Source organism: Chanos chanos, chromosome 15 (genome assembly GCF_902362185.1).
Source record: "Chanos chanos chromosome 15, fChaCha1.1, whole genome shotgun sequence".
NCBI classification, from domain to species: Eukaryota; Metazoa; Chordata; class Actinopteri; order Gonorynchiformes; family Chanidae; genus Chanos; species Chanos chanos.
In genome coordinates, this window is record NC_044509.1 from 2,844,024 (window position 1) to 2,859,560 (window position 15,537).

At 40.2% G+C, this 15,537-nt stretch overlaps 1 protein-coding gene across 1 annotated transcript; it reads left to right on the forward strand.

The window, feature by feature from the left end:
• The first annotated feature begins 4,435 nt into the window (after positions 1–4,435).
• LOC115828826 (transient receptor potential cation channel subfamily V member 1-like) lies at positions 4,436–13,755 on the forward strand. Its single transcript, XM_030792926.1, has 16 exons — positions 4,436–4,629; positions 5,130–5,287; positions 5,745–5,897; positions 6,130–6,267; positions 6,630–6,737; positions 6,913–7,103; positions 7,446–7,622; positions 8,347–8,502; positions 8,854–8,949; positions 9,036–9,106; positions 10,073–10,238; positions 11,179–11,245; positions 11,718–12,070; positions 12,525–12,646; positions 13,041–13,144; positions 13,649–13,755. The coding sequence occupies exons 1-16, from the start codon at positions 4,436–4,438 to the stop codon at positions 13,753–13,755; spliced, it is 2,361 nt and encodes a 786-aa protein (XP_030648786.1).
• The last annotated feature ends 1,782 nt before the right edge of the window (positions 13,756–15,537 follow it).

A 15,537-nucleotide genomic window follows, 5' to 3' on the forward strand; every position in this document is an offset into this window, starting at 1 on the left:
GCCTGGATTATATGGATGAGAATGTGCCAGAGAGTTTTTGTAATGTTTTATGACCAATGCCTTCAGCTGAACCGTTAAGTGTGTGAACGAAAGAACTGTTCCCCGTCCGTTTTTCATTTCAAACCTCAGCAATCAGTTCAGTTATTTGTCTGTTTGTTTTTAACTGCTTTATTTCAGTTTAAGCAGTGAATTGACCTTCAGTTTGAAAATTTGTCTTTGTGTCACGTCCCAAACCACACGCATTAAGCACAAAAGATAAAACAAAAAAACAAAACAATTACTGAAATCATTGACAGTTTTACACTGATTGTAAAAAAGATGAAACAAAAATAAATCGTTTATTAAAATCAACTGTAGTTTACATGGAATGTGCAGCTATTCTGATACAATGAACAGATAATGTCCTGATTGGTTGTTTTTGTTCTGCTGGGTTGTTCTTTTGGCAGAAACTGATAACTATCGCAAACAGCTTTTTTTTTCTGTCTTCATGTCACATTTTCCGCTATGGTTTCGTTCTTTGTCTCATGCCAGTTTCACAAAGGTATGATCAGTTTCATATATACGCACTAACCCTTTTATTTGGTACAACACACCTTTCACTAAAAAGGATCTCTCCATTCAAAAGTGGACATGGCTTGCTATATAAAGTAGGTAGTCAGACATTAAGAAATCGTGCCACTAATTCATGTTGATTAATCAGTCGAGGGGGGTGAAGACTACGGCTGAAACTGATGTAAGTGTGGCGTGAGAGTGTGTATGTGAGTTGTCTAAAGCTGTTGAACGCATATCTTTTTTCTGATGCTTTATGTGTAGTTGAGAGTCTAACCACATCCCCTCAAAAGACATGAGCGTATAGCTAACACATGCCATCTGCAAAACCATATGAAAGGGTGTGTCTTTGTGTGTGTGTGTGTGTGTGTGTGTGTGTGTGTGCGCACACACACATGCAAGCATATCAGTCAAACCACCATTCGCTTACCCTGCACAGACTGAATTGAGGAAGTTCTGTGTAGATGCAGATGGAACAGAGGAGGCTTTTTTAACAGTTTTAGCACATACAAGAAATCTTCCGGCTTCAGTGAATATCTGTCTCAAGAAATCAGTGAATATCTTTTTCCAAGAAATCAAGGTAGGTATCACTTACCAAACGTCCTCTCATGATAACAGTTTGTACTTGACTGAAAGAAAATGTATCATTTTTGAAATCTGTTACATAAGTAATCACTACTTCTCTCCAAAAATGTTTCCACTGTGAGTGGGTGCTAACTCTCTTGCTGGACTGATGTGATCAGAATAGTTATGATATGCGTGACTGCACGTAATAAGATTTCATAAATGTTATACTTTTCTTAAATGTAAAGGTCAGTGAAGTCAAAGTTCAAATCTGCAGGGATGATTCAGTTAGGCATTCTGGAATCATCTTATCACTGACCACTTCCCAAAGTCTGTGCACCGTTAATGTAACTGACACAGAAGAGCCCATAAGAATACTCACTGTATGAACTGGTCAGCAGAAAGGAAAATCAATAATCCTTTTAGTCTCTCTCTCTCTCTCTCTCTCTCTCTCTTTCTCTCACTCACTCACACACACACTGCCCTTCTATCAGTTTACGCCAAGCATCCTGTAATGCACTTGCTATTCTTGTTGTTTACTTCATCAGTGGGAGCCAACTATGCAAAGAGGGCCAGAGGAGGGCTGTTAATATTACCACTGCACACAGGAAACAACACCAAACTCAGGCTGGATGATAAGCCCATCACTGTGTAAGTAAGTACAGGCGTGTGCGTGGCGCTGATATTTTTATGCATCTGTATTCGCACCATGTGCACATTTGTATAGATATATACTGGAGATTTATTTGTGATCATATGGCAAGTGTCTGTATCACAGTGTATGTGACCTATGAATACAAGTGTTTGTATTTGTAATACAATACATTGTATAACAATGTATGTAACCTGTGAAAACAAAACCTGTGCTTGTATTTGTGGAAATTCTGAAATTCTGCTACAAAAACATTACTTATATGGAAGGGTGTGTGTGTGTGTGTGTTTGTGTGTGTGTGTGTGTGTGAGGGGGAGGGGTGTGGGTGGGTGGGGGGGGTATGGTGGGGTTGTTTTGTTTGCATTTTGTGGTATTTGCTCTGCCATGCTGCTAATGACAACCCCTTACATGATGCCGTTATCTCCTTTTTAAGGTTTGCATGCTTTTCTTAATTGACACAAAAACTTTATTTGCTGTTCATTTCACAAGCACTGCACAATTATATAGATAGTTAAGCAGTGAACGTCCATTGAAATTGTGCTCTATGCTCTGTCCAGGATGTGACAGACTCAATCACTGTTCAGTGTTCATATGTGGCTAAGAATCTAGAGAAGAAACAGAAGCAGGCTAATGCAGTTAACCCAGTGACGTTCCTGTTCTTGGTTTCAGTCTCCACACTAGAGATAGTGCCATGAGTGTTTATTAGAACCCCAATACCCTGTGACATGAAAAGCTTTGAAAGACTGACACTGTGGTCAGTTATTTCTGTATTTTTTTCAAACCTTATATATTGGAGAAGGCAGTTTGATCCCGACGTGGTCTTTTTTGTTTGGTTGTTTGTTTGTTTCTTTGTTTATTTTTAAACTATATATTTTTGCTAGTGGAAGCAGGGAAGAGAAGAATGAGAAGAAAAAAAAAGAGACAGGGAGAGATGAGTAATAATGTCCAGCTGGAGCTCAGCTCATGTTCAGACAAATATTACCAATCCCTGTAGGATATCGAGTGACTGAAAAAGACCTTAATAATTCATTTAGTCCAGAAATATGTGAGCTCATATCTCATTCTGCATCATGTAGTAAGAACCACAGTAAGTATTCCAAAAGCTGCCGCATTTTGCGGTGTTTTTTTTTTTTTTTTTAATTTCCTTTTGTCTCTGCCTAACTGTGACAATGCCCATAATTTTACCATCAAAGGTTTGCAAATAATGAACACTTCAATATTAATGGCAAGTAACAGATGCGTGAGAAGCAGCAAAAACAGTAGTTATGTGATTGGTTCCAGACACCACTGATGTATCATTGAATGACTAGTGTAAGACGTGCTGTTTAAAATGTGATTTTTTTAAAGACGTATTTATGCTCAAGCAGGTTGTATAGAAAACAAACCGCCACCAGGGAGGTGAGTAACAGAGTCAGACCTGCACGAGACATTGTCTGTTTTAAGGAGAACCTTGTGTTAAATGAGTCATTATTTGTCTTAGCAAAGAAGTAAGAAGATGTTTGTGACGAGGGTGAAATCCTTTACGAAACTTCTCTGTTAGGGCATCACCACGTCTTCCCCTCTCACAGTTTCCAAATGAATCACATTTCTCCCCTTCCCCTTTTTGTGTAGAGAGAGACAGAGAGAGAGAGAGACAGAGACAGAGAGAAAGACAGAGAGCGCTCTGGGGAAGGGGGGGGGGGGGCTTTCCCTCTAATGTACAAGTGATTTTCTTAGTAGAATGTAATCCCACCGATCAGTATCATGATCTGATCTGTTCAATTAAGGGGCAAAAGCATTTGACTACACAAGAGCCTATATCTGCACTCTATATCACATTATCTGCTATTCCAGTCCACTCCCTCTTGATACCAGGGGCAAAATGTGAGGTTTCATCCGCTAAACAAAGCACTGAACTGGTTTTTGGTTTTTAGGGCAATTTTTAATAAATACTAGCCTTGTCTATGTTTTCCACTGAAGCATCACAAGACAGAACTCATGGCATTCTTCAGACCAGCATTCTCAGAGCAGTATGAGAGCAAGAGTGGGTCAGAGTACAGGAGATTATATGTCGTTTCGGAAAATGTTATCGATTAAAATATTACATGTCACTCTGCACATTCCATAACAAGTGTCACATAAATGTCATTTGAAGTAGACAAGTGAAATCTTTGGGAAATTGGTTCGGGAACAAAATCTGCCCCAAATGATACAACTGAAATTTAAAAACTGATTTCTAAGACTGCAGAACCTCAGTTTTATCAAAAAATATTGCTGTATTTTACTAGACTGTTAACAGATCCATGAGAGAGAGGCCTAAGTGTTAAAGACAGGTTTTGAGAAACTTTGTGTCGTGCAAATATTTTAATTATTATAATTTGGTTACAAAGCTTGTTTTCTTGTGATTATCTAAATGAAAGATTCATAACCATGGTCCTTTTTTTTTGATATTCTTGTTCTACTTGAGTTCAGACAGTGGGCTGGTTAATCCAAACCACAACACGTGATCTGACACAGGGAAGGAAAAAAACCAAAAACAAAACAAAAAAACAAAAACGCCATGAAATGTTTTTGCAGAACTGTCTAACAAAGGGCACAAGAAAGAACCGAATCCATAAGCACGGGAGTCAGTCAATGACACAATCATTTGTTCCTCAGCCTGGAGCCGTCTGAACGCAAAAACCAAACACCATGAGTCAACCTAGGCACAGCTCCGGGGGAAAAGACTTCGTCCTGGAGGTGGATGACAGGACAGAGGATGAAAAATCAAAGAGCAAGAACAAGAAGAAGGACAAGGACAAGGACAACCAGCCCATGGACTCCAACTACCTGGCTGAATGTGTAGACGCAACCCCCAAAATTCGATTCAATGCAAATTTTGACAAGTAAGTCACCTGTACAGTGGACATTCAATGCAGCGCATGCACTGAGGTGCTGTTCATTGTCTTCTGCGCTCTGATTGGTCCTGTTTATTTGAGATGAATCATTGTGTGCTTACTAAAGGAATACATTTATGTTTGAACAGCAAATCTTTGAAAATTTTTTAGTGAATGAGCGTGGACCCTTTCTGTAATTGCGTGAAAACAGAGAGAGCAGTACAGATGAAAGCATACTGACTCTCAGTTGGAATTACTTTCTTTTAAAAGCAACCGAAATGATTGTCAAAGAGACTTTTTCAAATGAGGGGATCATTTCGATGGTCTTATTCCATCCATTTCTGTCCATTTAAAGTTTCACTTTTTTTTTTTTTTTGGACAGAAACTGTTTCCTCAAGAACTTGTAGCTTCATGGGGCCAGTAGTTTTGAGTGTATTTGTAAGCACTGAAGAGACAGAATAACCTGACAGGTGATCATGCTCTTTCATTCATGTTTGTCTGTAATGCAGGGGAGTCAGAGGGGTAAAGGAGAGTCCCGAGCAGAGGGCCAGAGAGAGGTTTGATGCTGATAGAATTTTTAAGGCCGTAGTGAAGAGGGACATTACAGAGCTGATCGGACTGGAGGCCCATCTGAAAAGCACTGGGAAACGCCTGAGTCACTCTCTGTGTAAGGAAATACTTATGTCTCAGCCTTTTGTAAGAACTGTAAAGATATTTTCATTCGCTGTTAGGACATTTGTGATTTCTGTGTAGTCACAGTTTACATACGGTCGCCATTTTTTGTATGTAAAAGTATGGATTCAAAATGTATGTTTATGAATTGTAAATTTCAGTATGCTTGTGTGTTTACTGTCCATATATAATTGTACTAATATATAACATAACATTCATCATTGGCTTCATAATATTGTTTTTAAATATGGAATATTCCCTAATTTAAACTCAAACTTGTTGGGGGAAAAAAAAAAATCTTAACAGTTGTTGACCGAGGCCGTTTGCACCCGCTTTACCAAAATAACGACCGTTTCAAAGAACACATCCTTCTGGCACTGCGGGTAACATGACCGATGCATATGGACACAGTCATGGTTTTATTGTCTCTCTCTCTCTCTCTCTCTTCACAGATATACACAATGGAAAAACGGCTTTACTGAAAGCTTTGTTAAACCTGAAGGATGGGAGAAACGAGACAGTGGAATACTTAATAAATGTCTCAGAGAAGACAGGGGACCTGGCAGCATTTATCAATGCCACCCACAAATCTCATTTATATGCAGGTCAGTTCATCTGCCCGATAAATGTCTTTAAATACTTTAAAATGTGTTTATAATTATTTGCTGGTGTTAATGACCAAATATAGTGGACGTTTCACGGTTCACTACCACTGCTTCCACTCTACCAGGTGTTATTAATGTTGTTTCTCCCGTTCTTACATCATCTGTAAAACTCCTGTTAACACTTAAAAGAAGCATTTTGATACAAGTCAGACTGTTGCTTCACTGTTCTTAGGTCAGTCAGCACTTCATGTTGCCATTGAGAGAAGGAATTTTCACTATGTGCAGCTCTTAGTAGAGAAGGGTGCTGATGTTCACATCAAGGCTTGTGGCAAGTTCTTCCAGCCTAACAAAGGGGCGTGCTTCTACTTTGGTGAGTTGCTTCCACACAGGAAATGCAGATAAAGAGCTTTCTGTCCTCCACCCTGCAAGCTTCTTCAATTATGATCTGTAATTTTAAAATGAAATGATGTGGATCAGGAACAATCAAACTCTTCTGTTTATTGTTCCTGTGAAAGGAAGGGTGGCTTCTCAGTGTTCTTGTTCCCTGTCATTCAAATTTTAGCATTAACAATATGCTGTAACTTCACGAATTAAACTTGTTCATGTTGAGGAAACTCAATACGTTGTTAGACAGTGTCCTTAATAAGACTGACAATCAACACTTCATTGTTTTGAATTGTTTCCTGTGATATCAACATCTCTTAAGATTCACTCTATGCTGTTGTTTTGCAGGAGAACTTCCTCTATCTCTAGCTGCCTGCACCAATCAGGAGAAGGTTGTAGACTTTCTAATGCAGAATGACCATCAATGCGCAGATGTCAGAGAGCAGGATTCTCAAGGTATCATGGCTGGAGAACAAAATGAAGGAGATGAAAGTGATTTCACAGAGAAAGATTCAAGAATCAATAGAATGTTTGGTTTCAATAGAGTCCCCTCATGCTTTGGCTCCCAGTGAAGGGCTTTGTGTACCTGTAGAATCTTAGAATGTTGTCTCCTTGGTTACTGTGGTCCTAGGTAACACAGTGCTTCATGCTCTGGTGGTGGTGGCTGATAACAGTCCGGAGAGCACTGAGTTTGTTGTCAGGATGTATGATCACATCCTCATCAAAACTGCTGAACTTCACCCAAAGATCAGACTGGAAGACATCGAGAACAAGCAGGGACTCACGCCAATCAAGCTATCAGCCAAAACAGGAAAGGTTGGGGTAAGGCTTTTGGATTTGGTAAATCTGGTGAATTTGGACAGTCTCCTGGCACAAAACGTCAAAATGTTTTCAGTCACTTCAACGGAGAGTTTTTTTGGGTTTTTTTTTTTGCAAAATTCATGTTATGCTTATGCAGCATAACAGTCTGCAAGGCAGTGGGGTTTTATTTTTGGGTTGTTCCCCATTTCACCACATGAATCATATCCATGTGAAGAAACACATGAACTAAGAAAAGATGTCTGAGACGAAATGCTCAAAGGAAAAAAAAGAAAAAAAAAAGAATTCAAACTCATGTATTTAGTCGTATTCTTATACCGTTTTTCTTTCTCTTTTATTCCCAAGCTGTTTGAGCATATGCTGCGGCGTGAATTTCAATCTGAGAAGTGCAGACACCTGTCTCGAAAGTTCACCGAGTGGGTTTACGGTCCCGTCTACTCCTCACTCTACGACCTGGCCTCGCTCGACACCTACGAGGAGAACTCTGTGTTGGAGATCATCGTTTACGGTTCGAGGATACCTGTAAGAACGAATAAGCAGACATTATGGAAAATCAGAATCAGTCAGAATTCGTTACCTACCCGCACGTGCAGCGGATTAAACAAAACAGAAAGTCTTTTCAAAATCAGGCTAATGATTCCCGTTGTCTTCTGTGAATGGAAGGAGCACAAAGTTCCTGCTCCAGATCTTGCTTTTCAAAGACTCTATAGAGGTCAACAGCACATGGCCAAACATTTTAAGGGACAATATGCTTTTTAATTCTCATTAAAAAGCGTATTGTCGCACAATAGCAACAATCGCCTCTAACCGTTGTGCCCAATACTGTCCTCGCGGGCAACGTCTGATTCTCACTAAACTCGCTTAACCACTTATCCACACCCTCACTGTCCCACAGGAAAATGGTGGTGGTTTTTAGCCTGTGATAATGGAAAGACAAGTGTATAATGACGTTTCACTATGCATAACAGTAGGTGAAGAACACCAATCTGAGCATTTGGACGGATGTTTAATTCTCAAATACCCGATTTGAACTGGCGTCAGCAATTTATGAATAGATATTAATGCTTCTCAAAGCAGATATGACAATAGCTCGTTCAGCGTGGCCTTTTGCCGTGAACATACTTAAACATCAATTACTTTTATATGGGTTGCACTTGGTCTAGCACAAATTACAAGCTATTATGAATGCTCTCTCTAATAACAAAATACATGAATAATTCCCCAAGCATCCATTCTCTCGTTTCAGAATCGTCTCGAGATGCTGCAAGTCGAGCCTCTAAATAGACTGCTGGAGGACAAGTGGAACAGATTTGCTCGCTACATATTTTTAGTCTCTTTCGTTTGTTACGTCGTGTACCTCGCCATTTTCACGACGACGGCGTACTGGCACAATGAGGGTGAGGTAAGGCCCTCACACGATCTCTGCTCGCCCAGTGAACTAACCAGTGACAATGCAGTGCCGCTCTGTTTGGGTTTTACCCACGCTCTGTCGCCGTAACAATTGAACAGTCCTTGACACCCCTCCACGCGGCTTTCTTTGTTGATTTGAAAATTAGTTTTAGCTAAACACGCACCGTATCTCTCATAATTATTGTTAATTCACCAAGAGTGAGGGCTGTAATTTCAGCTAATTTAGCCTGATTAAAACACAGATGCGGGAATAAAGATGAACTTTATGACATGCTAGCAATGTGTCGTTAACGTTTGTTTTAATTGTCTAGACTGATCCCTTTGCCTTTACGTTGCATTCCAGATGACCTATGCACTGCTGAAAGATCCTAAGGGACGCCTGCTTTTTGCTGGTCAGGTTTTCTCAGCAGTAGGAGCTGTCTATTTCCTCATTAAAGGGGTGTGTATGCTTGTTCTCCTGTTCAGGCTCTGACCTTCAGTAAATCTGCAGTGGATATTTAATATGGATGTACTCTCCATTCACAGGTGCTGGATATGTGGAGAAAACCCCCAAAGCTTGACACCCTCATCATTGATGGCTACACCGAGATGTTATTGTGAGTCATTTTTCTATTGTTTTATTCACAAACTTTGTGTTCTGTGTATATGTAATATGTCGTTTGATAAATTAATGTACAGTACGTAGTGCACTGAATGATTTGAGTTTGGAACAGTTGGCGTAAACAAGACTGTTAAACTCCACAGAACATCTGTGTTAATATGAATCAGTTTCCATTATTCTTTTCTGCTCCACGTTTGTGGCCGTTTTTTTGTTGTTTTTTTCTCACGAGAATGTGAACAGAGCTGCTTAGTTACTCACAGGCCTGAGTTAAGATCCAAGACAAAGGCAGAAAGAAGCCTTGAGGATCCATGTCTTATTTTATCACCGGAAACCAAAAGCAACTGACTGTCCAGCTTTGAGCAGGGTTGGTTTTTTTTTTTTTTTTAAATTTCCTTCCACTGGACTATACCAAAATGGGACTGCTCCCAAATCTGGAGGGGGTCAGAGTAGGTGCACATAATGTGGAATAAACACACAATAAAAAAACAGGTGCAGCTAATGATTTAAGTGATTAAATGTTTCTGAGGTAATCAAAAGTGTCTGAGGAGCAGATTGTGACAGTATTCCACGGCATTCAAGGCCTTCTTCATACCAAGAGGATAGCACACTGGCCATATTTAAGACTATACAGTTTCATACGTGTGTTTATTTAGTACACGCTTATATCTGTACTGACTTATGAAAATGCTATAACACCCAATGGGTAAAACGATCGTAGTTCCAGGTTCCTGAGTGTGCGCGCTCAAAGATGAGTGATTGGTTGTCATAATGAGGTAAGGGACGCATTCCGTGATCACAAAAAGCTTATGAAGACAAAAGCAAGACTCGACAGGCGTTTCAATTCAAAACGCCATCGTCATCATCATCATCATCATCATCATCATCATCACGTAAACCTTGGAATGATCTGCAGACTGTCAGGATTGAGACCACTGACCCATGCCCCCTTTCCCTGCTCCAGTTTGCTGCAGGCCATGCTGTTTCTGGTCTGTGCTGTGCTGTACATCTGTGGGAGGGACGAGTATCTGGGCTCCATGGTGCTGTGTGTGGCCCTCAGCTGGGTCAACCTCCTCTACTATTCCAGAGGATTCAAACACATGGGGATTTACAGCGTCATGATTCAGAAGGTAACTGGTATCCAATACGCTTCAACTGTCTCCAAACAGACTCATATTTAACCGGTATCATTCATTTAAGAAATGGTTCAGTTGGGGTTTTTTTTTCTGTTGTTGTTGTTTTTAACATATCACCATTGCAAAGCAAGTGTATGTGTGACTGTTTTATGGTTCCCACTAGTTGCAAACGCAGGGTTTCAAGATGCTAACACTTAGCAACCTTGGCTGGAAAGTGTGGGTGTAAATAGATATGAGATTTGATTTGTTCAGATCTAATTTCCCTCCATGGTTTCCTCCTGTATGAGTGTTAATGAAATGTTTTGAAACCCAACTATCACAGACAGTGAAATGAATCGGATACCCATGATCACAGCTTTTTTTTTTTAAGTGAAGCATACGATAAAGCAAAATAAAATAATAGTAAACCTGTGCCTCAGAGGGATTCCACTACCAATCCATCCCACTCTTCTGTCTTTTCAATCTGTAATTTTCTCTCAAACAGAGACTGCCTGAGCTTGTAAATTAACTGGTAATCCTCAGGGAAAGAAAAGAAGTTCCAGGAATGTTGTTTGGTGGTGTATTTTGACCAGCAGGGGGCAGCATTGGCAAAGATTCCCTGAAAAACAGAGCAGACTTTTTTAGCATGTAGACTTTTTGTTTCAGACTGTTTTATTATTATTATTATTATTATTATTATTATTATTTGCAATCATTTCATGACCAGTTTATTTCACATATCCAGTGCAAATCTGACAAGTGGTTCTATATTAGATCACTACTCTTGTGATTCCATGGTGAATATAGAAAATGTACCACAGTGTGTATTTGATTAGTGACACGTCTGTCATGTCCCATTGGCCCATTTCAGTTTGACCCTTGAAAGAACTGCTCTCATTGATGAGTACTGAAAAAAACTGAAGTCGTTCTCTCTCTCTCTCTCTCTCTCTTACAGATGATTCTGGGTGACATCCTGCGCTTCCTTTTGGTCTATGTGGTTTTCCTCATTGGGTTTTCTGCAGGTAATCACTCAATAGTACCAAAAGCATATATTATAACAAAGAAAATGACATATAACAGAATGACACTTCCTCTTTTTGGCAAAACAAAACAAAACAAAAAAAAAAAAACGTTGTGCACTAAAGTGCTGAAATGCTCAGTGAGGAAAAACAGCTTGTTATCTTTTCATCCTCGTAATTTATGTCCAGTTAAACTCTCTAAACAAACAGCTTAGCCCAATATCGCAAATGTCCCCCAAAACAAACAAACAAACAAACAAAAAAAAGAGAGAAAAAAGAAGAGAGGAATGCATCAAAGTCTGGTTTTCTATGTGAACAAATTGTTTGTGTAGATCTTTTGTGTAGAACAAAAAACGTGAGACAGCCTTTTTTTGGGGATGGTTTTTTGTTAGCATACCATGATGTTCAGCTGCGTGGGTTTCTTTAACACACCGTGACTTAGGCTAACACCGCATCGCTGTCTCTCGCCTCACAGCTGTGGTCACACTTCTGGACGATCCTATAAAACAAGTGAACGCAACGAAAGCCTCGAACTCCACGTCGAAGTCTCGAGCCCTCTTTGAGAGCGTGACTGAATCTGAGAAGGCGGACTGTAAGAAGCCCAGCTTTAAAAGCATTTACTTCACCACCCTGGAGCTTTTTAAATTTACCATCGGCATGGGCGACCTGGAGTTCACCGAGGATTACAAGTACGTTGAGGTTTTCTACGTCTTACTCATCCTCTACATCGTCCTCACCTACATCCTACTGCTCAACATGCTCATCGCTCTGATGAACAAAACCGTGGACCGACTCTCCGATGAGAGCACCAACATCTGGAAACTACAGGTGTTGTACTGTGTGTGTGTGTGTGTGTATATATACCGTACCATGTAAATGAAGAATGCTAAATGCACATTAAGCAGTGACAGTTAAAACTGAAATTTTTACTTGAGGTATTGCATGCCATACTTACTTAAGCGTAGTCCTGAGCTTACTTAGACTCAGCCCGTTTTCACTCTGGCCAGTGACTGAGCCGGGTGTGTTAGTGCTGGTTTAATGTGTTTGTGCGTATGTTGACAGTAAAAATGCGCTGCTCATATTCCGCTGGTTGGAGCAGGAGTCTATTATCACGTGTCATAGTTCCTCCCAAACATTTCAGTGTTTCTGTCTTCTCAGAGACAGAGGTTTAAACCACATATTCACTCTAGAACATTGTACAGACATTCTTTTTCTCTGAACCCTGCTCCTACTTAACTATTCAACTCCTGCTAAGAGTGTGTGTGTGTGTGTGTCTCTCCAGCTTGCCATTACCATCCTGGATATGGAGCATTATCTGCCCCAGTGTTGTAGGTCAAAGCTTCGCTCTGGGGTGGACGAAAACCTAGGCTGTGGAAACGGAGAGGACCGCCGCCGGTGCCTGAGGTGACCTTTGACCTCTGAGATGTTACCGTGACCCTTGCATAAATGACCTTACAATCCTGTTCCAAATACAAATCTCTTTGCTTCTTCTTCTTGAACACTGCTCTACATGTGGACAGGAATTCTGAGTGGCAGTTGCTCCAATTAAGACTTGGAATCTCAAATTAATTTTAATTTAAAATTATACAGTATTTCAAGAATTTTTTAAAATAGGCCCAAAGACAACTCTGTGTCAAATCTCCTCATCTGCTGAATGACTAATATAGTTTAACGTTCCAGCAGAGGCTGTTATCCTCTCTCATAGATAACAAATAACAGCAGCATACAGACAAAATCACAGTCCTCCACAGTGTCTTCAAGTGACTCCATCCTTTGTCCTCTTGTGTTTCTCTTTCAGAGTGGAGGAAGTCAACTGGAAGAAATGGAATACCAACCTGTGTATTCACGAAGACCCCGGGTCCTCTGTAACCGTGCTGTCTCCTGATCCAGTTCGTGACAGAGGTTTGTCTAAAACTTTTTTTTTTTTCTGTGAAGAGGTGTGAATTCTTGTTGCAGGTGGGCTTTGTATGTAGGGCTCCAGAAGACGTGAGGACTACAGTGGTGAATCAGGGCTGCAGGTTCTACTACATGACACAGGGAGAACATTTATTCAGCACAGTAGGCAGAGCCAGATACCACGAGATAAGTGTTTAGGACCTGCTTTTCTAAACCCTCTGGTGTGTGAAGATGCAGTTTTATTTATTTTTTTAAACTTAAGTCAAAGCGTAAATATTTGTCAGTGATTGGACCCTTTTAGATACCAAAGACCAATCACTGGCCTTGTGACTGATTTTACCAGTGTAAGTATATCTTCTGAAGTTAATGTGACTGTTCAGGTGTAAATGCTCAGAACTGCCTTGTAATCAGATGTAAGTCAGTGTTACAGAATACACAGTGACCACATCACACGTGTGAAACACAGTGCTGGAATGTTCACAGTGCTGGTCTTTTCCTTTGGTCGCACAGGGCGGTCGTGGAGGGGGTTTCTGAGAGATTTCAGCCGAAGACGACCGCGCTCACACTTTCTCGATGTGCCTGAGGGTATCCCCCTGGCGTCTGTTTCCCGAGCCTAAAGGACATACCTCTAGAAGGAGAGTGAGTAAAGGGACAAGCTTGAATTCTGGATTTGAAAAAGGTTTTGTTTCATTGTGTTTATGACATCTGGAATACATCTTAAACATCTGGAAGACCAAGCAAAACTGCAAGCTGGTAGTTTATTTTTTTTTATATATATATTTTTAATCATAAAGAAAATTCTTGACTCCAGCAATCAGCTAAAGTCAATGTGATATTTCAAATCATTAGTTATACACAGACACATACATCACAGGTAAAAGAACGTGTTATATCTCATAATGAGGAAGTTCTCTCTGTTCTACTTAGGGAAGATCCCTAAAGGTGACAAATAATTCACTTTCGTAATACAGTCATAGAAACTGTTTTTAAAGGACTGAATTTGTTTTTTAACCTCAGTTTCATGTGTTGGGAAAACTGAAGATTGTATAAAATAAACAGCGAGTAAAAACCCAAGTAATGTGTATGCCCAGCAAAACAATGCACTATGTTGACAGCTGATGTAACAATACACTGATGTAACAGAAATGATTTTGCCGCCTGGTATACGAAGGGGCCTTTGTTTATGTTGATGCCCTGTGAAAACGCATGAACTAAAAACACACAGCATGGTGTAATAGGCCTATGTGCATATTCGATCCATTAACTGACACATACTGTGGAATGGTATTAGATTATACAGTTGGCTGTGGCTGCTCCACAGAAACATTGACTGACTGTCTGATATGGCTCACGTCCAATTTTACAAACTCACTCACACTCACTGCCAAATGGGTCTATAATGGAACCTGCTTAACTGCTTACCCAGTCTGCCATTAAAACACATCGTGCAGAAAAGTTACAGACTTCACTGACATTTTACGACCGAGCCTTTTTTTGAGTTCATACGTGAAGATGAGCATTCCTGTCCTGGTTGGACACTTCTGTCCTGGTTGTAGACTTTTTTGTATTAATCAATAAAATAATGTTTACTTAGCACCGCAATGGTCTGTTTTTTTTTGTGCCCTGTAAACGTTAATAAATGGGCTTGCTTTTTGGGAGGTTTAGTATTTAAATAGTATTTTAAGATAAATATTCCTTGTACATTAAAACAAGCAGAATATACATGTGGTCGAGGACACTTTACCCAGTTTTCACCAGCAACTGCAGAAACGTAACATTTTCCCATCATGGTCAGACCACAGATCTGCTCCACAGCCAAAGCTCCAGAGGGTCACACCCAACACTGCCATGGAAGCAAAGGCCCTGGAGAGGACTGCAAGACTGAGGAACAACATCAGCCAAGTAACAGCTCATAAGTTAAAGGATGATGAGTGAGGAAGAGCAGTGTCAGTATGCTAAGGAATAAGCTTCTGAGATATTTGGGTCTTGGTCTGGCAAAACCTTACACAATCGCAGACCCACGGTAGAATTAGGTTAAAATTTCTTTATTCAGAAATCAGGTGGCAATCTCAAAACAGTGTCCAGTCCAAAGTCTTAATCGAAAAATCCAAAGGGCAAACAAATCCAAATCGTAAGGCAAAAGAGTGGTCAGAAACAGGGTACAAACAAGGTCAAAGCCAGAGATCCACAGGGCAACCAAATCCAAAAACGTTAGGCAAAAACAGGTCCAGGCAACACGGTCAAACTTATAATTCACTGAAAAACAACGCACACAGACTGGCAGAAGGAACTAAAGGTCACAATCTGACAATGAACAGGTACAAACACAGGACTTAAATACACAGAACAGTTGACAGAAAAGACAGACCATTGGTGGAAACAAACCAGGTAATCATAGG

What these genes read in the sequence shown, in the direction of transcription:
- LOC115828826 (XM_030792926.1), top strand. Translation starts at nt 4,436, where the DNA reads ATGAGTCAACCTAGGCACAGCTCCGGGGGAAAAGACTTCGTCCTGGAG. An exon ending in GGCTACACCGAGATGTTATT is followed by an intron (nt 9,107 to 10,072) that starts GTGAGTCATTTT and finishes TCCCTGCTCCAG; the next exon opens with TTTGCTGCAGGCCATGCTGT. An exon ending in CCAACATCTGGAAACTACAG is followed by an intron (nt 12,071 to 12,524) that starts GTGTTGTACTGT and finishes GTGTCTCTCCAG; the next exon opens with CTTGCCATTACCATCCTGGA.